Here is a 24,266-nt window from a genome sequence, read left to right as displayed (position 1 = left end):
AGTCATATTGATCAACCTACTGCTGTGTACATATCCGTCAGTTTTTTATCTTTTTTTGGTTGTTTAAAAAAAAAAATCTATATTTCCTTTCCTTGTTGCTTGTGATGCTTTACTTTCCTCAAACACCAAAATTATCCCATATTTGTACTCCCAAAAGAATGCATAGTAGATTAGTTCCATGCCAACGATTAATGTTCCAGTTCTTGTAATAGTGTTTTGTTGTCATGGAATATTAATAAACTCTCAAGCATTCCAATTTAGCAGAGTTTATAGTTATGTGTCTGTGTGTTCAGCTTAGACTACAAAAGAGATTGTTAATTGCTTGGTAGCTTAAACATCAGGTGTTGTTGGCAGTCAGCTGCAACATATTGATTTCAGTTTGCTGCAAATGAGAACTTTGCCAGCAAGGGGTTAATCTGAGGCTACTTAGCAATTAAATTGTTTGTAAACTGAAAATATATTGTCCACTATGCTTGGCATAATGTCTTTCTGTATACAAATATTTTTTGCTGCAAAGCTTCTTACTTAGGTATCATGCCAGTAACACACTTTTCATTGCAGAACACAACGCTAAGCTGCTACCACTTAAATAACAATAGTGCTATCGGCCTGTCTTGGGCACTCCTTCATTTGGCCATCGGGCTGGTTATTCAGGTCTGTTAGCCTAGTAGCCAAATAAAGGAGTCCTCATAGAAGATTGAATATTCTGCTGCAAATTGTGAGACAGCAGTTGTCGTATTCCAAGAGGAAGGAAGTGCTGCTTTAAATGAGTTGGTCAAGTTGGCTGAACACCTGTTTGTATCTCAGCCACCAATCAGAAACCTATACTAAAGAAATGGAACAGTACTTTTTATACCAGTTACATAATCTAAAAAGGGTATGCAATTGGGGTTGTGAAACACTGACAAACACATCAGACATAAAGCTGCTTAGTGCTGACATCACCAGTAATATAATGTAATATTCTGCCCAGTTGGACTATGAATTATGAAAATATCATGACATGTAGACTGTATATTAGGCATTAAAGGCATTATTAGCAAAGTTTAGCTTCTTTTTTACTTTGTTGACATGTATTTATTAGTTACTGGGTTTAAAAAAATGTTCTTCACATGGACACTTAGCTTCTAATTGAATAGCTCTGAGTTGCTAATTGTAAGATACCTTCATACCAATAATTAGTTATCTTGTTCCACTAGGATCCTGTTAAAATTGACCACAAAGTCATCAATGGGTCACACAAATGCCCAAGGTTAATTATGATGTTAGTCTAGTTAGTCTCAACAGCTTTAGGCTACACATCTGGTTCTACCATGCATCCAGTGCCTTGCCATACATAGAAGCAGTCCTGTTTCTTTTGCAATGTTACTTGTTACATGTGGACTAGTGATCTAACATCATGGCATCAGCCACCTGCTACCACCTGGATTCCTGTCCCCAGGGCCATGTTCCCCATAGTAGACAGTTTATTAAAGTGTACTGTATCTGGTTTGTTCATTGTGCACTGAATATATTACAAAGCCCTACAGCTTAAGGTCTGATCTAAAATCTGCCTGATGTTTGTTGGGTTACGTCACAATGAATTGTCCAAGCAATGTGTGTGGATATCTATGGCTAGCTAGTCTCAGAGGAAGCCTCAAAAAAACCAAGTGATACAGTTCACTTCTTTTACAAGCTTGGCTAATATGTTTGATTATTCTAAAGACCATCTTCTACTGACATTGTAAAGTATATGTAAACCCAATCAATAAAATCTCATATAAGGTTTAACATGTTTTAAAAGTCTTATTCAGTGTTTTATAAACTCCAGTTTTTAATAAACTAATATTTGGTAAATAAATGTGTTTGATCAGACATTCCTAGTCATAAGGTGATGATGCTCAATTACTCGCTTTCAGTCCTCCTGTGTTGTAAACCTGTTACTTGATCTCCTATTGACAAGTGCCCCTTGCTATCACAATTTGCACAAGCATGGTTCATTGTTGTCAACATGATGTATAATACAGTTTTGAAAATTAGAAATATTTTGGTAAAATTTTGTAAGATGGTAAGTTTCTGTTATTATTTTTACAAATTCTAGTTACAATAACATGGCAGGTTCTGTCTTTCAGGGCAGCGGGTGGAGTGCTAGGCAGTAGGGCCGTGTCACATGACAGCATTTTTATTCCAGAGATAGTACAAGAGACTGCCCGACCAGTGCGTGTCTTTTCACAGGACAATGTGTCTGACCATATAAGAGCTTTGCAGGTATGTCATACCACAGTATTACATTTTGAGTCTTTTTAAATTAAGGTAAAATGCACATTACTTACATCTTTAGAATTAATTGTTATAATTCCAGTGGGTTTTAAATAGGCCCATTGGAGGCTTTCTTTTTAGCCCAACTTCGTCTCCTTAAGTAACAAATAAAAATATTGTTTGGTACTATTATTCTTTTATATAAGGACAGCCTTATACTTGTGTAATCTAGGGGTCTACACAGCACTCCATGCATAGCCTGCTTTACAGAAAGAGGGTGCAAATACCGAGCATATCCTGCCATATCTTTCCTAAATAGATCAAACCTATATTCAAATATTGGATCAAATCACTTTATGCATTTTCAGAGACCGAAATAAGTGTGTCACCTTACTTCAAAGTCCTCCTGTAGTGACCCAGCTCTTTACATCTCTGTAGGGGCAAAAATAAACTAAAGGGCTAATCCCATCTGACAGGTGAGGTCCTAAAATTATTCTTCTGTTATGCTACAGTATAGTGTACAATAATGTTAGTATTTGGGTCTTCCAAAAGGCATTTGCAAAGGAATATCTGGCTTGATGTGTGTTACATTACACAGAATTTTGATACCATTGAGTAGGTATCAATGAGCCCTTTAGCAGTTCGGACTCTGTATAGAAATTTAAATCTGTTCCCTTTAGTAGGCAAACATTGAAATGATCTTAGTTACCCCCATACATTATAGCATATTGCTATGTCTTTATTTATATACCATTAGGAGTTGGTGGTTATAAATATATCTGTATTTCATAGTTGAAGCTCCAATCTAATATAAAAATTGGACCACCTCCTTTTGGCATGCTGAGTAAACGCACTGAAGATCCTGGAACTAGTTCTGAAGATGATGGATTACCCAGGAGCCCTCCCGAAATATCTCTTATTCATGAGGCCATCAAAACTAGAGTAAGTTCTTCTTTTAGGAAGTATATGTGACTAATAAAAAATGACTTCATAAAAAAATTGCCTATTAGTTTTTATTGCTATTATTTTATTTATTTATTTATTTTTAAACAATCCAGCATTAGGTACAAGCATGATTTAGAAGAAACACTTGTTATGGTACCAAAAGCATGAGACATACAGATTTTTTTTATAAACATTTTTACATGTTGTGTGAATCTTGGGAGAAAATTGTAAATCTTCTGTGAAAACATTTACAAATAGACCCCCAGAGTTTGCTGAATAAACAGTATCATCATAGAAGAACCTTATGATTTCAAAACAGTTAAATCTGCATTGTGCCTAATTTTAGCTACAGCTACATGCAATATCATTATCTTACCACTTGTCGCATGCTGAAATAATAATAAAGAAAGGAAACTATTAACAAGGAGCCAAGGGAGAGTCAGATGAAATAACAGTGAAGTAAGAGAGAGGAATAAGAAGCGAGCCAAGAAGATGGGGAGAGAGGAAAAAGAGCACAGCAGGTAGCAGGGATATATAAACATATATATATATATATATATATATATATATATATAATCCTGGAATTTTAGAATTTTACATTTTCATATAATATTAGTAATATACCAATAATTAACGAAGAATGCATTCCATTTTTTAGGGATTTTAGATTTTTTTTCCATAATTTAAACCACATAGTTTCTAGCAGTAAATGTATGACTTCTCTGTGTTGCAGATGTCATTTCTAATATTTATTAAATAATAATATATTTTGCATTTCCCACTTCAGTTTTCTGACATTCATAGACATCACAGTTCTCTGAGCTTAGGTGGAACAGGCAGCGAAGAAGATGAGCAGGTAATATACTGTTGTGGTCCTTATTATATTGTAATACAGTTGATGCAACCTTCCTATTGCATTGCTTATGAGTTATTTTTATTGTAGTTGTGTATCTAAATGAATGCAATTCATACATCTGGGATCTTTGTCAGGGGAAGAAAAAAGTCATGTGAAATGACAAGCTCTTTGTTACAAGTCAGTAGTATGCATACACCATCACTGAGTACTTACAACATACTCGGTGTGTACGTTTGCTTATTATAGCAGAATCCTAGTAATATCATACTGATTATAACACTGTATGTATAAACAAATCTCAGTAACAATTTTATAGCCAGTCCAGTTTACAGGTCTAGCCAGTAGTATCCATACCCGCGGGAATACTTCTAATGCGTTCAGTTCCTACTTTTGCTTATTACATTAGATTCGTGGTAAGTTTAGTTCGTTTAGTTTTTATTTAGTTATATATTAACTGAATGAATAATACTGTAGAAAACAGTTTAGTTTGCAGGAGCTGAGCTGTTTAATATTATTAGTGTAAATGTCTGTGCATAAATATGCTTTTTTGTGTAGTTGAAATCTTAAAATTTTTACTGGTTCTGGAAAGGAAAAAATAAAAGTATATCTTTTTTTTTTTAGATTTCATCTGAGACATCCTCAAGACCACTTTCTCCAGAGGACAACACACCAAAGGATGCACCGAAAAGTTCCCCTGAGAGAACAAATAGCACCATCCTCTCTCCATCTGCAGATTTCAGCACTCCACCTCAGTTTTCAACTTTTCTAGACAACTCTGCTGCTAGACATAGACTGTCGGTGAAGCCAAGAAATCAGCGGTCAAGCAAAATAAGAAGGCCTTCTGCGGTAACTACTCACACTTCCACACAAAGTTAAAATGATTAATTAAGTTATATTATTAAGTCATAGTAAAATTCATAAATGAAAAAAAGTCATTCATGAAAACTAAAATAATGAAATAATGATCTTTTTGCTGAAGAAGGAACAGTCATTTAGCTAAATAAAAAAAACTTTACTAAATTGTCTGCCAATTACAAAAATCATAATCCGTCCTCAATGCAGCGTACTTCCTTTTTTACTGATATTGCTGTACAGTCTGATAATGTTAATTATCTACAGGTACAGGTAATGTTTTGTAAATGTGTGTATAGCTACCTTTATGCTTGCCTCTTTCTTAGGCATTGCAGGAAGAATCTTTTGCTGGGTTAAAAGGTATGGAAGAGGAAGATGTTGAAGAATCTAGCCCAGAAAAAACAGATGGTACAACTGCAGAAGCCCTGACTCCTAATAAAGATGATGGTGACAGTAATACCAGTCCCAGTGCAAATTACACACCACTGGATGTAGAAGAAAACAAAGAAGTAGTTTCCAAGATTACAGTAGGAAGTGGATCACACATTCTCCCTGAAGAAGTGCAGGACCCAATTGCTGAACTAAGATTACATTCTGAAAATGTTCTAATTGCACCAAATGCAGCACTGGGAGATGAGATCAGTGTGCATGATGAATTAGTTAGTGGATCAGATTTAAAAGCAAATGGAATTACCTCCAGTGGCCAGTCTGCTATAGTAAAAAATACACCCCCCATATCTCCTTTATCCAATAGAAAAAGACAGTCAATTAAAAGTATCAAAATCCTTGGTAATGATAAAGAAAAGCCATCTAATACACAGGAAATAGCTGGCCCTATAAGGACTACACCCTCACCTTACTCCGAAGAGCCTTGGCAGAGCAGGAGAAATATTTTTCGTCAATCACTCTCTGAAAGGAGTCAGACCTCAGAGCTATTCTTGTCTGATAAGGAAAACAATAAGAAGCTTGGCAGTATGGATAAAAAGGCAGAAAGCTCCCCGACAGAGGCAAATACTCAGAGAAAATTCTCTGTATCATCTGCTTGGGAAAGGCCTCGGACTAATAGTTTTAATCTCAAGTCAAATACTGAGGGTGATGCTGTAAAAAATACCAAATTGTCACTCCCTAAATCTAGTGCGTCTAAGAGTGAAAACATAAGGGAAGACAAAGTCGCTGCTACTGCCCAAACAGAAAACAAACTCCCAGGTAGGAAAATGGAGACCTTGGCTGACCCTGAGACTGTGCCTTCAGACAAGCCTGGTAATATTACCTCAATACAAAGCACAGTGCCAACTGCTAGTGATTTATCTATGACTACAGACATACAGGCATCTACTGAGGACAAAAACCCTTTTTTTAAGTTAAGACCCACGTCACTATCTTTACGATACAGGGAAGGAATGAGCCCTGTCACTACCACAGTGAAAAGACACAGTGCTGAAATTAAACAGGAAAAAACTGGACTTGTATCATTGTCTAAAGACGATATTAACAAAGGAGGACCCACCGATCCAACTATCACTTCTAAAAATGAAGTAAAAGAAGATGCTTTTGAAGTGGCACAGATTAAACCACCACTACCCAAAAAACCTGTACTGCAGAATATTACAGTAGCAGACAATAACACTAATAAAGAAATGGCAGAAAACGAATCCAGTCAGGAGAAAAAATCAAAATCACCCGAGACAAAAAGCGAAAAGAAAATGTCAGAGAGAAGACCAAGTTTACAAAAAAATATTGGTAAGCTCTAACTTGTTTTTAAGTACTTTGGGCCTGATTTATTAAAGCTCTCTAAGGCTGGGGAGAATACAGTGAAGCTGGGTAATCCAGCAAACCTGGAATGGATTTCTTTTGCTATTTGATAGCAAATGTTTTGAATCCTGGACCAGATTCATTCAAGGATTGCTGGATCATCCAGCTTCACTGATGAAAGTGTATTTTCTCCAGCCTTGGAGAGCTTTAATAAATCAGGCCCTTTGGGTGAAATTTATTAACTTGTACAATTAAGATAAATGTCATGGCATACCTCCAAACTTTCTGAGCGGGAAGGGGGGAACCTTTTAGCACAAGGCATCTTGGCAGTGGATATGCCCGTGATATAACCCCAGTTAGATCAGAAAGAAATAAAATGCCAATTATTGGTTAAAAATGTTCATCATTGTCATCATCATTATTCCTTTATTCTGGCTTTTATTAACAAATACATTTTTTTTTAAAGGTTAAAAAAAGGTTTAGGTTTAGCTACCCTTTTTTAATAGTTAGATTGTGCAATTTGGGTAAAGGATTATACATTGGACCAGAAGGCACAACATTTATAGCTGGACTGGGGGCAAAACTTTTTTAAGTATATTTCTTATTATTAGCTACAAAAAATATACTTAACATCCACTTGGTGTACAATAAATCCCAGTTTATCCTTTGTAAGAAGTAGCAGTTTCCTAATTACTGTGATCTGTATCACCTGTGCAGAGAGCAGTATTATAAGAGGGACCCAGCAAGACCACTTACTACCCACAGGAAACATTATGTAGGAGGATACAAGATCCATTCACTCTGTAACAGTGAGAGCAATAGTGACTGATTTTATTACAGGAAGATCCTGCACAGAGACAGGTTTTACACTGGATTAGTGTGCAGACCTGGAAGAAAAAAAACAAGGCACACCCATATTTTAATATACACCAATTAAAAGTAAGAATAGACAATGGTTGCTTATCCCAAAGTTTAGCTTTAAAAGAGTGACAAGGGGCAACTGGATATGGTTTTGCAAAAATGACAGTCCCTCCAGATGAGAGACAGTTGGGAGCTATAGTCATTGCTAGTTTAAAGCACATTGGTAAATTAACAGGCCCTAAAAACCCTCTTCCCCCCTGATTACTTTGCATAGTCTTCCTTTTCTGTTCTGTTATTTCTCTTTATCAGTGTAACAGATACTTTGCATAAAGCCACTTTTGATATGTATCAGGTCAGTTTAACTGACACCAATAACCTTTTTGGCTAACTGGAAGGGTGACATTTTTTCCCACTGGCCAGCAATGTAAGAAGCATTTTCCCTACTAACCATTGAGCTAATATACTATGAACTTGGATATAATAACTAAAGAAATGGCTTTCTAAGACCTGCAAAATTATTTTAATGGTTAGAAAAGGTTGAGAAAGGCTTCTCTAGGTTATGTAGGACAGGAGTGAGAGGGGTTTCTCTTGTTTCTGTTGCCCTGATACAGTACAGTGCATGTTATGTGAGAACTTAAAGTGTGTAATTAGGAGGATCATCTTGTGAAAAAGCATGACAAATGAATGCAGCCGCTAAATTTTAGGGATGGTGGCTGTAATATATAATTTTTTATATAGGGTTGATGAACATTTTCGGCAGATCATACACCGAGACACAATAGTCTATTTTCGCAAACTGCTGTTGAAAAAAACATTAATGAAATAGTTTACAAATTTTTTCCCCTGTAAGTAGAACTAGTGATGCCTGCCTGTGTCTGAGATTTCCTCCTTTTCCCTGTTCTATTCACCCTAAACAAATGTTCATTTGAGCCAAGCATTCATGTCTATCACCTGATCTCCCTATACTGCTGCAGGGCCACATTAGATCATGCAAACATGATCATTGGCCTTGGTAGGTACGGTGCACCTATAGAAATTCTCTTGTTGTAATGTTCTACAAGTCCTGCCATGAGTGGTGTAATGCATGGGCAGCTGTGACATGAACTTGTCCAATCCCAAAAATGTTAGTTACCTTAATTATTCCCTTTGATTACAGGCTGTTTAAATCTTTACATTTTATTAATTTCTTATTTTTTTAAATCATAATAAAATGAGAGAAATATGTCTTGGAAAGCTTTATGCCACCTTAGCAGTCCAGAGTTTGCTAGGTGTAATATGATTATAGATCACAAATACTGGTCTGACAGATATGCAAATAGTATAATTATTCACACTTAACAGAAGGCGCACATTTCCATTAAAGTTTTACAAAAATGTCAATATAATTTTAGAATTCATGATCAACAAGCACCCTTCTTACTGTCTCATTTCCTTTAAATCATTGTAGCAATTTGTAACCAGTAATGGTAGTGAATATAAATTAGTCATTGTTAGTTGATAGAATACATTTGTAATAAACTGCATTTATTATGAACATGCTTGGAGCAATATAAAATAAAATGCTGTATGGCTGCATTAGGATTTAGATATAAAGTAAGTCCTAAGTAATAGGACTACTAAGTTATTTATTTCATTTGAATCCATAAAAAACGCAAAGGTATACATATACATGACATTCAGATTGTCTGATTCTGTATCTGTTATATTATCTTATCTATATCTATTAAAAGTAAAGGTACCCCTAAACAATACATTCCAAATGTCCCTCCAAATTTGGAGGGACTGTACCTGTTGTAGAACTAGGTCCTTATGTCCCTCCTTACTCCTCAGTTGCCCTTCTTTCAGGTGTATTTAAAATATACCTTTATATATATATATATATATATATATATAAACTATTAAAATGTGCTACTTTTATAAAATCTAATAAATAAATAAAGATTATAATAATCATTTTAATACACATAGTTGTGAAAAAAGTATATTTTGTACATATTAGGTATGCAACTTGGGGCTTTGAGCTAAAAAATGTCCCTACTCCTTATCTTTAGAAGTTGGAAGGTATTTCTAAGCAATCCGGAGTATGCAGTCAGTGTAAGTCTTCCTAAAACTAAAATGTTAGTCCACAAAAGGGTTCTAATATATCTCCAGTAGTGATATTAGCATGTTGGATTGCCATGGTAACATAGTTACCCTGAACTGTATGTGACTATTCAAAGCAAGTCAGCAGTGCCTCCCGGGAAGTCTCCAAGGTGATGAACAAGGCTCTTGGAATTGCTTTGTTAATATTTGTATTTGTTAAGAGGTAACTAAAAAAGACCAAATACAAACAAAAAACAGAGGCAAAAAGTTGTACATTGAACTTAGGTTAGCTATATGCAATGCATTTATAGGCATGAATCTAGGGGACAGCTATATCTATAAACAGATGTGTTTTAACCATGCCAGGATCCGTAGAATGCAGCTTAGCATGCGGTATGGATAGGATTCCATTCATTTAGAGGTTTGCACTTGCATGTGCCCACAGTGGAAACTCAGTTGCAGATGGAGACAAGGTCTGTTTTCTTTCAAGGCTCATCATCAGGTAGATGAATGTGTGTACTGACTATGCACATATAGGGCCTGATTTATTAAAGCTGTCATGGGAGAACCTCCTGGGTGATCTAGGAATTTGGAATAAATTGGAATGTGACTTCTACCTTAAGTAATTGGCTATTAGTTGGAAAATGTTTTCAGTCGTGGACCAGACCCATTCCAGGTTTACTGGATCACACATGTATTTCCATGATAGTCTATCCTCTCCAGTCTTGGAAAGCTTTATTAAATTAGGCCCAATATGACCTGAGTTGTATTCTCCAAAATCTGAGTGTAGCACAAGCCTTGAGTCTACCAATACAGTAAAAAAAAGTTTTCTATTGTAAATAGGACATTTATAATTGTTCGGTTGATGAATTGATTGCTTAAAAACCTTAATATGGTGTTTTATTTTCATTTATATTACCAGAGTATACATATCCTGCTATTGTGCCAGCAGAGTCCAGTAAGGAAGGTGAGGACAAAGTTCAGAAGCCTTCTTGGATGTCCATGGCAAGACAAAAACAGCTCAGTTTTAAGGATGAACACCCCATCTATAAACAAAGAGCTGCAAACCAAGAGGATGACAAACAGAACAAAGAGAAGACAGAGGTAATTTCTTACTATTTAAACTACATTTAGTAATAGTACACTCTCTTGTGGGAAAAACTGTTGTTCTGATCTCTGTGGCAAATATATTTCTCTTATTTATCTCACAATTTAGGCCAAGTGCAGACAGGCAGTGAGTTTGTGGTGCAAATACTTCTGTACGATAGTAAACACAGTTCACCTGTGGCCACCCACAGCGAACTAATAAGGGCAGTAGAGAGTGGTTCAGCACCAGTAACTGCTTCCTGCATTCAAATGTTAGAAATGCTGGTTTATTAGGAAATAGCCCATCAGTTGGGGAGGCTAAGTGACTGGCAAGGTGCTAACTGCCAGAGGCTGCCCAAGAACATAGCCTTACTAATGGTGACAGATATGTGCAGACAAGTTTGATGAGAAATGGGAATTCCACTAAGTGAATTACTGAAAGGTAGTATGTTGAATGTACAGAAATCTGGTATTAACACATAATACCATGCACTCAGGGAATCAGTTGGACCAATGAGTTCTAGAAGTGTTTAAAGGGGAACATCCCTGGAACACTGCAGGCTTCTCACTGCCACCCAGATTTTTGGAATGGAAATGGATATTTTATTTATGCACAGCACCAATTCTATATCCTGAACAAGCATGCTAAGTAGAGTTTCCCTTTTCTTTGCATACATACTGCATTTTCAGTATGTGTTTTACAGATTGCTTTATTGTGTTTTATTGTTCTAGGCTATGTTGCTTGGCATCCCATTTTTTGTTGTTTCCAAGGATACCTCAAGTCAAAAGTTCCTTACTAATGTCATTTTCATTTATAATAGCTAAAGAAGCAACCCAAGGTGTTTATGCACTTTTATACATTTCATTGTGTACTAATGCACTCTCACTCCAGCATCCAGTATACTTACAATGAGTAGGAGTAGAAGCCCATGAATAAGAACAGTGATAGGAAAAAGAAATAGAAAATACACATAATTGAAACATGCAGAAAAAGCAGGCAAAGCACACTGCAGTAAATATATGGCCTTAGGTATTGTAGGCTCCTACTTGAATATTTAGGATGTAACTTTGCTTTTTTAAAATGCATTTGAACTGCCTGTGTTAGTACAAAATGTTCTGTTCTTTCCAATCCATTTAAGGTTCATTTGAAGCAACAAGCTGACCAAGTCCAGAACAAAAGTCCAAGCACAGCAGTTGCAGTTGTCCCTGAAGAAACAAAAACTGAAACCAAAGAGCCAAGACAGAGAGCAAACACATTGCCGTATCCTGTCCCTGGTAAGACAGTGGCTGCCATTGGATGCTACCTTATTTATTTCCCTTTTTCAGAAAGGGATTATTATTATTATTTATATTATTATTATTATTAATAATAATAATAATAATAATAATAATAATAATAATAATATTGTATTATTTTACACATAGTAAGAAATTTTACTTGCTTTTATTAATTCATAGCAATCAGAACAATGTGAGATAGTGGGGGATATGGATTGTTACACAATAGCATTTGCACATTAATAGGCTGGTTAATTCTGATCTTTATTTACACAGCAGGAAATCAAATCCCCTTTCTTTTCCACCCACAACTAATGATCCATATTTGGACTTTTGCTTTAAGGTATATTTCAACCAGTATGATTTCCATGCATGTTTAGTGAACGAAGATAGAAGCATTCGCAAGCCTGGTTGATAATTGTCTTATACTTGTGTATGAAAATTATGTAAAACAATGAAACAACAATTTTGCAATGCTTGAAAGTTGTTTTTTTACTTTACCTACTCGAACTTAATGTGGGAAAGTAAGGGAGAAAGATCATTGAGAGGGGCACAACACTGTTAAAGTGTAACTGGGATACAATTAGGACCTGTACATATAGGATTTTGTTTGCTTAAAGATGATTTTGTACTCCCATACAAGCTTTCAACCTACTGTGGCTTTCACCCTATTTCAGGAATGGTTGTTCCTCTTTTGTGAACCATTTGTCTTCTGTGACCAGTTAGACAGAGATGACAACTAGTTTGCGAGAGGTGTAAAAAATGCTATTTACGTCAAACTTTTGTCCAATTTACGTCCAATTTTAATATGTACCCTAGCAATTTGACAATAATTCACATTCCTAAAGGTTTTCTTGATTTGAAGGAATTGGATTATGTCATTAGAACAGGGTGGTTCCTTAACTTTCACACTTCCATTTTGTTCCTGGACAATAAGCGTCTGTCTTCTCACATTCCGTGGCAAAATAAAATGACCACAATATGTTTTTGTATATAAAGGCTGAAGTATGTTCCCAATACTCACTAAGAATAAACAATCTTGCATAAGATGTAATATCTTCAACATTACAGAAAAAGTCAAGTCAAATATGATTTGTACTAGACATACGCAGTGTCATCACATTTATGACAGCTCTTATGCATTAATGGGTTTGATGTTTGAAGAGGAAATTTATGCAGTACATAACACATTTCTCTTTATTCATTTATGTTCCTTTTTACAGGTACACAGCTGTCCTTTCTAACAGACAAGGAAGAAAAAGTTACATACAAGCGCCCAACCCTTTCTGTGTCTAAGGAACCATCTTGGATGGAGCTGGCTAAGAAGAAATCCCAAGCCTGGAATGACATGCCTCAGAAAATTAAATAAAAGAAAACATGACTTTTTTAATTTATATATTCACTGTTGATTAGCTGCCAGCATACCTTGCATAAGCACAAATACAACTGATCAAGGAACCTCCAGTCGTTTTCACCAATCAGTGCTGTTACTAATGGTGTAGAGAATGTGTTATAGTTGAGTTATTGATCTATATGTAATGAGTTATAGATCTATGCAGCGTAGGAGTTTCTACTTGTATATTTGTATTTGAAGGTGTATGTTTAGAAAGTAAAATGGTTTTACTTTAAGCAAAACAATTTTTAAATATTTGACTCTTTTTTTGTTTTTCCAGTTGACCATATGTGGTTTTAGGCTGGTTTTCTTTTTGTGTATGTGGTGTCCATGTAGAAAATCTGTTTTGTTATGAATGTTCCTCTCAATACAAACCACCTGTTCTAGATCAGGGTTTGCGTGATCCATCAGAAACCAAATCCCAATATTTTTTGTACAAAAACAGACATTTAATTCCCAAAAGTCCACTTTATGCATATAATTGTTTTACATGTCAAGGTTTTGGCCATTAAGATTATTTAGACTTTCTACCTGGCTCATCAACAGTGCAATGATCTTAGAAGTTGGTAGTTGGTTGCCTTCACCAATTCAGCTGTTGTAACAGATATCTGGTTAAAAGTGTCTATAAACAGTCATGTTAATGGCCTGTGATGAAGTGAGCCTTTGCCTAATGTGTCAGCTCATATCACACATACAAAGTTGGTATCTTAAGCTAATTGCACATATTGTCACCTAGCCTGTAGAAACACCCATTGGGCCCCGAAACCTGGGTAGCAATATCATACAACTGTTGCTATGGATATCACTAATGAATGGAAAAAGTTATGGAGCAAAAATGGGATTTTCGGCATTTCAGGATCTGAAGTCACTTTTTGCATATTAGAGGTTGACCATATGTGCTTTATATGGTTATAATGCAAACTTTTTGCTTTTATTATTACGCACAGTGAATATTAAGTGTGGTGCATTCCAAAATGCATCAGTAGTCTGGTTAAAAAATGTCTAACTAAAAGCTATGTATATTATCTCTTTTATCCTAATTCCTCAGAACTGAAAAGTTGCTCTGTAGATAGTTTTACCTAATGATGATAAGCAGATAACATGCTGACTACAAAGTCACTCTGGGAAATCAGTAGTATGGTAGTAGAATCTGATCTCACAGTGGATGATCTGATCTCACAGTGGATGGACCTCATATCCTTCAACCCTCAAAAATAAAATGTTAACAGAAAAACACACCCTTGTTACTGTTGCTGCATCCCAAAATGATGGAATTTCTGGGCTGGCTAGTTTAGGAGTGAACAGTGGAAGTAACAGCAGTCTGTTAGTTGTCAGCTGCTGTGGGCTTCACTGTAAGACCATTGTATATCTGAAGCCTGGATCACGTTAAACCACTGTGACTCAGGTTTTTGGCTCAATGCTTGCATTATTCTTAGTGATCTTGTGCTTACATTAAAGAACAATAGTACCATTTCTTTATATACAGTGGGTGACAAACAAGAAAATGTGCACCAGTAAGGATAACCATTTTATGAATTTCTTTTTTTAAGTTTTTTAAGTTTCACATTCATTTTTTTATTTTCCCTACATTTACATACAGGCCAAAACATCCAGTAAAAGAAAGTAGCAGAGGTTGGGATGAACTGTAAAAAAAAAAAACTTTTTAGCAACGTATTGCAGTCCTTATATACACTCTGGTATAAATGTGCCTGCAATAGCACCTTATAGTGTGGTAGTTTGTCCTAACCCCTGTCACTGTTATTTTTACCTGACAGTTGGGTCTACATATAGCTATAAAAAAATACATGAAAATGCATTTGAAAAAAAATAATATTTGTTAAACAACTTAAATTGGTCAATTTTTTACAGTGTTTCTCACCCCAAAGTAGCCAATAATTTTGTAGGATATATTTACATATATAGCAATAAAACACTATTAAATGTTATAACCCTTACATTTGTATATATCCCCTGGAATGTATTCATTCTAGAAATTACAGTTACCAGAATCTTTAAAAAAAACTTTAAATACAGTAGTTAAGTCTATCTAATTACCCATTCATAGCTCAGTATTTTATGTATTTAATTTTCAAAAAGGGAACAAATTTGGTGTTCTAGAATGCTGTACAGATTACTGATGTACAATTTAGATGTATATATTTAATAAAATATGAGTCAGGTTTTATAGTGTAATAACTGTATATTAGTTTGCCCTGAATTCTTGTATCAATCAACATGTTTTATACAAGAAAGTAATAAAAGCAACTCTTAGACAAAAATGTTCCTTATTTGTACATTCTAGTACCTACATGCTTTGTTTTCCCTCTGGTTACATAATTACCAGCATTTTAAAAAATTTACAAGGCTACATTTTGGCTAAAGAATTTTACTCTACTTTAGAGGTCTGCACCATGCTACGGTTTAATATTATTTTTACTTTGTGGAAAATACTTCTCCACATTTATAAGTGCATTTTCCCTAAAATATGAGCACAAAGCAGGACTTTAGCAAGCAGCTTTAGCACTGTTAAACCTGGTAAACTCCATATATATGAGCCGTTTTATCTGCAAGAAGATTGTTCAGGCAGTCTCGTGATCACATATCTGCAATCACACAGGAAGGAAGATGACACCACTATTTCCTGATTCAGTTTTAGATCTTCCAGTGTCACCTGTCATGTTTATGCTGAACAACTGTCCAGTGAGTAGGTGACATGTAAAGCTTAGTCATGAAATAAGGATGTCATCTGCTTTGCTGTGCATGGTATTAGAGGTATGTAAGTCACTTTCAAATGTTATTTTCTTTATCATCTGGTGCATCTTCATCCTTGAAGTAAAGTGTCTGGCTTTGTCTTTTTTTTCTGTAGAACATTTGAGCCTAGTGTTGTTTAATACAATTGTCCTGCCACTGGCCAATTTTACATTACTGTATCATCCTAATTCTCAAGGCATTACTCAAACCTGTAGTTTGCCCCAAAAGCCACTTGAATGCCTGTACCTGCTGTACAGTATTACAAACAAAACATTTTTACATGCCTTAATGGCACTGTCCAGGTTTCAAAGCCTTATGTTTATATGATAGCTTCATATCCCTCCCCACAAACTTCAATAGGATTCACTGCTAAGTTTGAGCTTGCTGAATTTATAACAGGATTCAGCAAACTTTCAAATGAAACCTGGGCAAATTTGCCCATCCGTACCAATGAGGTTTACTTTCCAGTAGCAGAGTTACTTTAAAGCAGACGGCTGGACAATAGGGAATCACATAGCTACACAGGCTCTAGGGGAATTGCTGACTACTAACAATTATCAGGATTTTAGGATATGTTTTTTTTTATAGGTGTGACATATTTTATTATAAAGGTGAGAAAAGGCTATGTGGGCATTCAATGTAACTAGAATTCAGCTTTAAATGTATTTTTTCCCAAAAAGAATGCTAGTATAATCTACCTAGAATTTGTCTGTATTATCTTTATAGATGTAGAGGATTTTCAGTGGCATGCTAGCAAAGGATCTCAACAGTGATCATATAAGCACTGGGGGGAAACGTAACAACAAAGCCACTGTTCTGAATTGAGAAATTTACATCCTGGATTTGCAGTGTGGTAAGGGTGTGTAAATCATAAGACTGGCTAAACATAAATACACATTTTGTTAAATAGATTTTTCAGCAGTGATTTTAGCTATTGGTCTAGGGATCTACCTTGAAGTATGTATTAATATTCACTTTTTTCTACAATATATGTGGATAACAGAGTAATCATAATATGATTGTTTCTACTTGATGCCACAGCTAAGGTCATATTGTTACTTTCTGTACAATGCTGTACAACATTTTTAAAAGTCTCTACAAGCCATGATGAAAATAAATATGTCTTTTAATAGATATTGATTTTGCAAGAGTCTGAAGGAGGCAATCGTTTATAAGGTGCTACAGAGCCATTTTATCAGAGGTATCAGTCATCATTACTTTTTAAATTACTTTTCATCTGTGTTCCGCTTCTGACATGTATTTCATGTCATTACAGTACTGTTTTTTGATAAATGGTTTAATATCATTTCTGTTTCCATACTGAAAGTGTGCAGTTTACAACTTGGTAACTAGAACTAGAATATAAAATACAAGAAAACATAATACATTGCAGTTAAAAACAGCATCATACATGTAATATGTTGTCATTAGAGTCTGTAAAATATGTTTGCAAATACTAGGCAACACTACAGCATTTAGCATTATAGCTTAACAGTATACATCAACCTGCTCTAATGGCCTGCAGTGAATCTTAATAATAAATTTATTTATGCTTCATGAATAGATCCCATATTTTGCTGCATTACCTCTCTCTCATTTCTAGATTTGCACTTCTGCAAGCAATATTCCCTTGTGCATACGTGTATTTATATGATGGCTTGGAGTTCAGTATCCTGGTATGAAGGTCCTTCTTCAGATCTTTATCCCTGTCTCCCAATTATAAATCTTCTGTATTGCCACCCTGTCACATTGAAACCTGGTGATGGGTGCAAACAGAAGTCACTTTAAACAGGTAAAGTCTACCATTTTTCACCAACAGAACCCTCCCCCCACCTTTCAAATACAATAACTTGCAGCGTCTCCTATAGAAAATGCAAATATCCAGTTGGGGGCTGCATAGTTGGAGGTAATCACCATTAGCGAGATGCAACTAATTTTAAAAGGGATGAAAACAAAGCTGGAAACATTTATTTCTAAAAGAAAAAGGGTGGCAATTAGGTATAGTATACAGTGCATTGGCACTCCAAGGGTTAATTTATAAAACAGGGAATCAGACATTCTCTTAAGACATTCCCAGGCATGTGTTTTAATGGCAGTGATTGATTACCACAAGGGAACGTTTGAGGGAATGTCTTATTCCCTGTTTTAAAAAATAGAGCCCTAGATGGTATCTGTTTAGGGTTTTACATTTTTTTGTACCTTTTTCTTGGAATGGCTGCTTTTTCAGTGTCTTTCTTCCTATTTTACCTGTTCGCTGGCTTTTCAGATCTGCTCACTTATTTCAGGTCCATAACAATTTTTGTTTTTGACATCACTCAATTTTCAGTTCCCTGTCTGGCAGCACAGAAATAAGAATGACTCTTCTGGCCAAGGTCACCTTGACATACACTGCAGAATAAGAGGGGCATTGAGGAGACCACTAACTGAGCACACACATAGCTAACTGGGGTGACCAGTCTCCTTATCAGGAAATACTGCCTTAAAGTACCACTCATGGCTTTTGTATAATGGTTTACACAAGTCTGAAATCTATATGTAATTTATGCACAAGACAAAAAAACCTAGGCCAATATCATTTGTGTATCACAGGCTCCCCTGCCAGACACTGCAGCCTACAGAGGGAGGGTTTATCAGCAGAGGCAGTGCTATCTGTCCAGTAAACAGTGGATGGAGCTAGGTGTGGTCAGGAGATGATTGTAAATTAGCAGCGATGACCTGATCATCCATGCATGCAGGCACAGAGTACATGAAAGTTACAGCTCTACTCGGAATTTGGGAGCAGTCCAGCATTGTTGCCAGTTCACAGAAAGCTGAATTAGGTGAACTTCAGTAGTAGCATTTACAAGTAATTGTGGCATTTTGCAGGGGACTCAGACAAAAATAGTAAACGCAGAAGCTTGTAAAAGGAAGGGCTTTAGCAAATAATTAAATAGGAAGCCAAAGTGCTATTATATGCCCTGTTAGCACAAAAAACATTTCCTGAGGATTTATGGCAGAAATGAGCCAAAGATAGGCAAAACATTGTATAGTTGGGACACTTGTTCCAAATAAAATGTGCTTGAAGAACAGATTTAAAGTTATAAAGGTTTTCTTCTCACCACCCCCTGCACTCCATACCAACACTGCCCGTAGTATTAGAACCTCTGTCACACCAGTAAAACATGGGAAGTTGTTTGTTCTCTAAAAGAGAACCAGAAGCATACGCATTAGAGGTAGCAACACTAAATTGGTCACTATTATGTTGCCACTTACATAAAAAAATACCCAGTATTTACTGTATAAAATATCATAGATAGCAAAAACAAAATAGAACACAGATAGTTTTAAAGCCTCTGCTTAAATAAAAAATGATGTTTACTAACATTTTAAACAAACCACCTATAAATAATTTTACATTTTAACAACATGAGCAGTTATTATGGCAATAGAAAGGTCACCTCTGTTTTTCATGAACTCAGTACCATGCAGGGAGCTGTAAGCTATAATACTAGCTTTTGTCTAATCTGTTAGATAATTTTCATAGTTGGCATAAATATAGACTGGATGATAAAATTCCTTTTTTGTAAAGGACAAAACTCCGGCATGCACCTGCCAAAAATCCACTTTCAGATGTTATCAGTGTAATTATATTACATGTAGCTGTGACAAGCCCAAGCTGTGTTGATCTTTTTGCAGTCTTAATGGGTTTAGTACAAGTCTAGTGTACTACATATGGTAAGCATATGGTTACCACCTTATTGTGTGTGTCTGAGCGGGGTACAAAATAACATTCAAAATAAAATTCAATATATTTTTGCGGTGGGTTATATCTTTAACAACATACAGTAAAGAAAATAGCTGTTGATCTGCCAGAAATCCTGCCTTTGCTACAAAGAAATTCCCAACAGTGTAGCCAACCCTGCTGTGTTCCCTCTTGCTGTAATACATATTGACCCACTGCTTCTCATCTCTATAACATGAAAGAAGGACGTTCTGTAGTCCAAAAGGGAAGAACTCTGGCAGGACTAATAACACTGCTTGAAATATCAGTGCAGCAGAATTTGTATTGTCAGCTTAACACCAAAATGAAAAAATTGTCAGCAGGTAGGTTGTTTTTTTGCAGAAGGGACAGGTGATGTCTATATATGTTGTATATGTATGGTATAGGTATGTTGTTCTCCAATTGTAAAAAATATACCTGCCTATTTGCACTTTTTTACCCAAACTTACCTGATCTCACACCTTTGCCACCCATTTACCATCCTCACTCGGTCAAATTGGGTTCAGGATTTTGGCTAGGCTGCAATGAGTTAGTTCTTGCACATGGGCACAGGAGTTCATTCATTCCCAGCAGCCACATATACTGGTGTGCTGCACAAAGCTTAAGGTATATTTTAGAAAATATTGCAAACAGGCAAGCAAATTTGTTTCATTTTCAGATGAGACATAGCCTGACCCTTCTGCAATAAGCAGCCTGCTTTTTTAAGTTTAATTCTGCTTAAAATAGAAAGCTTATTGGATTTCTGGAAGATCAAAAGATTTATTTTTCAGTACAACCATATACAAATGTGCATATGTTGCAAATATGTACTGAGTATGTTTTTGTTGTTATTTTAAAGAAGCATTTTCATCTGGATTTTATTACACAATATAAAAAGCATAAAAGCACATAGGGCCTGATTTATTATAGCTCTCCAAGGCTGGAGAGGATAGGCTATCATGGGAGAACCTGAGTGATCCAGCAAACCTGGAATGGATCTGGGCAGGGTTGAAAACGTTTTTCCAGCAGATGATTTTTACTAAATCCATTCTGGGTTTTCTGGATCACCCAGGTCATGGACCACCCATGATCGTCTATCTTCTCCAGACTTGAAAAAAAATAAAATGAGACCTATAAAAGGGGATCTTCAATTAGACATGTTAGAACAATAATGATGAGCTCTCTTCACATCCAAGCATGGTGACCTAACTAGAAAAGCAGAGAAGGATGGTCACAGCTGATACAACAAGGACACATATCTGTGAATACACAGAAAAAAAAGAATGAAAGAAAGTTCACACTGACCCTTAAAGTGTGCTCAGCACATGGAATTTATTGAGTACACTATGGCATGGCAACAACCTGAACATTTTATACAATATTTTTATACTGATAGGTGTCTATTCATTCCCCACTCTACCCCTCACAAAAAATAAATGTGTCACAGAATAACTGTTCAGCAAATATTTAAAAAAGTTTTATGCAGTTTCTATTTCTGAGGTGTGGCCCTTTGATATTTTTAAAGTTACTCAATTCTTTCTGGTACATTGTTATACAACCAAAGGGCATTTTTCATCCACTTGTGTTTCACAATTCAGACACATTATGGAAATCACATTGCATGCAATCAGGGCATCCAACAGCGCACACAGCATTAGAAAACAGATTGTGGAATCTACCGTATAGTGTCTTCTCCATCTGGATATCTCTAATGCTTTGCATTTCTCTCAAAGATAATCACACAATTATAAAAAAAAAAGGGAAAAAGTTTATCTGAAACTAATGCTTTGATTTTTATATTTTAATAAACCCCCACAGTATTTCTTTCATCATAAAAAACAACCTGCTAACTTTTGTGTTGAACTTTAGGTTTGCTGTAATTGGAGTATTGTAGATTTTAAACCATTACATACAACACTTGGGATGTCATATTAGCTGCTCTCCAGTTTCAGAGAAGAAAGAAGAATGAGATCATTGATTTTCTTTGTTGCTTTTATCGAATCAATAATTTTAACAGTTTCCTGCTAACAGTATCTTGCTTTTTCTATCTTATTCTTTATGCTGAATTCTTTACATTGTTCAGGACAGTAATAGCAAAGTAATAATTTGTGTTTGCAGATTAGACAGTCAGTATAGGGTCAGTTGTGTGCTTAAAGAGGTCCCAAGATACCATGGGCCCCCAAGGAGTAACCAGAAATAGGAGCTGTAGCTAAGTTATAGCCGGGACATAGCTTTGGGCAATAGGCCAGTCCCTGGGCTGTGACCCCTCTCTTCTAATTCACCTCTCCATCTTGGCTGTAACCACTCCATCCTGGATAACTCTTTCATCCTGACTGTGCCCCCTCCATCCTGTGATTCTTCCATTTTTGTTGAATACTCCATCTTGGCTGACTCCTCCATTCTGACTGTGATACTCCCATCTTGACCATGTCCCCTCCAGCTTAGCTGTGATTCCTCTATTTTCATTGACCTCCCCATATTGCCTGACTCCTCCATCCTGATTGCAATACCCTCATGCTGACATCCATGTCCCTCCACCCTAGCTGTAATTCCTCCATTTTCCTCTCCATCTTGGCTGACTCCTCCATCCTGACTCTGCCTCCTCCATCCCGACTGTGTCTCCTCCATATTCACTGATCTATTCATCTTGGCTGACTCCTCCATCCTGACTGTGTCTCCTCCATATTCACTGACCTATCCATCTTGGCTGACTCCTCCATCTTGACTGTGATACCCCCTACCTGACCATGTCCCCCTAAACCCTAGCTGTGGTTCATCCATTTTCAATGACCTCTTCATCTTGGCTGACAACCCTGTGACTGTGACTCCTCCATTTGAATTGTGCTCCAATCGTCCTGTGATTTCTCAGTTTTCCCTCTGACTGTGAAAACCTCATTCTGGCCATGTCCCCTCCACCCTAGCTGTATTTACTCAATTTTCCTCTCCATCTTGGTCGACCCCTCTATCCTGTCTGTGTCCCCTCCATCCCGTGTTCTCTCCATGCTGTGTCCCCTCCATCCCGACTGTGTCTCTCCATGCTGACTGTGTCCCTCCATGCTTTGTCCCCTCTATCCTGCGTGTGTCCTTCCATGCTGTGTCCTCTCCATCCCGACTGTGTTCCCTCCATACTGTGTCCCCTACATCCCGACTGTCTCCCCTCCATGCTGTGTCCCCTCCATCCCGACTGTGTCCCTCTATCCCAACTATGTCCCCTCCATGCTGACTGTGTCCCCTCCATCCCAACTATGTTCCCTCCATCCCAACTGTGTTCCCTCCATGCTGTGTCCCCTCCATTTTGGCTGACCTCTCCATCCTGTGATCCCCCATCCTATCCATGTCCCCCTCCACCCTAGCTGTGATTCCCCCCTTGTCCCTGACCTCTCTGTCTGTCACACTTCCCAATTCCTCCATTACAATGCCATGTGTCTGTTTGGACTGACAGTACAATGAGGCTGATCTCACAAGATTCTGTCACTATTCACCCATCATGCTTGGTGGATTGAATGAATGTAAACATTTCATTACTGGTGAATGTGATCTGACATGTCTCCCAGTACCAACCATAAACCGACCCTGACATGTGTGTCCTTCTGGGTGACCGAAATAACTAGGAACCCTGGGGCACTCAACATCTTACTGGTGTACACAGATACCTTCTCCTTATGGTGTACCTATACCAGCCCCTGCCCCAACAACTGCCCCTCTCCAGCATCCCTCCCTCCCTCATCTGCCCCATCTGTGCCACACACAATCAGGGGGCGGAGCTTCACTGTCACTATCGCGCCGGCTCCCCCCACTCCTGTCTGTGATTGGCTTTGTTAGCTATGTGGGCGGGGATGGGGAGGGGCTGGAGATCTCGGTGTAGGTGTAGACGGGGTCGGCATTGAGGAGCGGATCCGGGGTGATAGTGTACACAAGCGCAGGCTGCAGACAGCATGAGATTCCCGGCTCGGGGTGCTAGGAGCTCGGAATAGAGCAGCAGTGTGGCCCGGGCGAGGCGGGGAGGATGGCACAGTGAAGCCCCGGTAAGATGTGTGGCTGAGGATGGATGGGCAGAGCCTGGCAGCCATTCAGGGCTGTGTGGCACGGGGAGGGCACAGGCTGTGTGATTAGCGGGATTTACTCCGTGCACCTTGCGCCTCACACAGCCCTGGGATCAGTCATTGCCAGGACTCTGGGGTCACTGCTGTGCTACAGAGCCCGGGGTCACCGCCTATAGGCAGGCATGGAGGGCAGAGCCCAGGGCACCGTTATATAGGACATGGCAGTGTGCTGCTATCTCTGCTGACCATGGGGGTCTATAGATGGCATGGACCCACCTCTAGTGTTACCTCCATATATTCCCTATATCATGGTGACATGTATTGTATGACCATCATAGACCGGCACTGTGACCTCTGATCCCTATCACACTGACCCCACTTCTATGTATT

General features: G+C 37.3%; 2 protein-coding genes across 7 annotated transcripts in view; both read left to right on the top strand.

Moving 5' to 3' along the window:
• Nucleotides 1-13,731, top strand: part of CRACDL (CRACD like) — a 44,020-nt gene extending 30,289 nt beyond the window's left edge. Inside the window, exons 4-11 of the mRNA XM_072413216.1 lie at nucleotides 2,112-2,247; nucleotides 3,031-3,180; nucleotides 3,971-4,039; nucleotides 4,661-4,885; nucleotides 5,218-6,631; nucleotides 10,509-10,690; nucleotides 11,812-11,947; nucleotides 13,174-13,731. Of these exons, the coding sequence (XP_072269317.1) occupies nucleotides 2,112-2,247; nucleotides 3,031-3,180; nucleotides 3,971-4,039; nucleotides 4,661-4,885; nucleotides 5,218-6,631; nucleotides 10,509-10,690; nucleotides 11,812-11,947; nucleotides 13,174-13,319 (2,458 nt within the window). The 3' untranslated portion in view covers nucleotides 13,320-13,731. The remainder of the gene's footprint in view (nucleotides 1-2,111; nucleotides 2,248-3,030; nucleotides 3,181-3,970; nucleotides 4,040-4,660; nucleotides 4,886-5,217; nucleotides 6,632-10,508; nucleotides 10,691-11,811; nucleotides 11,948-13,173) is intronic.
• A 786-nt stretch (nucleotides 13,732-14,517) lies between these two features.
• MGAT4A (alpha-1,3-mannosyl-glycoprotein 4-beta-N-acetylglucosaminyltransferase A) overlaps nucleotides 14,518-24,266 on the top strand; it is a 49,917-nt gene continuing 40,168 nt past the window's right edge. Inside the window, exons 1-3 of one of the 6 annotated variants that reach the window (XM_072413191.1) lie at nucleotides 14,518-16,115; nucleotides 17,228-17,295; nucleotides 17,698-17,886. The gene's annotated coding sequence lies outside the window, so the exon portion shown is untranslated. Of the gene's footprint in view, nucleotides 17,296-17,697; nucleotides 17,887-23,703; nucleotides 23,859-24,266 lie in introns of those variants that run through there. The other 5 variants (XM_072413199.1, XM_072413170.1, XM_072413206.1 and 2 more) reach the window with 5 other exon arrangements.

The sequence above is a fragment of the Pyxicephalus adspersus genome, chromosome 1 (assembly GCF_032062135.1).
Source record: "Pyxicephalus adspersus chromosome 1, UCB_Pads_2.0, whole genome shotgun sequence".
Classification (NCBI taxonomy): Eukaryota; Metazoa; Chordata; class Amphibia; order Anura; family Pyxicephalidae; genus Pyxicephalus; species Pyxicephalus adspersus.
This window is presented reverse-complemented; position numbering and strand designations above follow the sequence as displayed.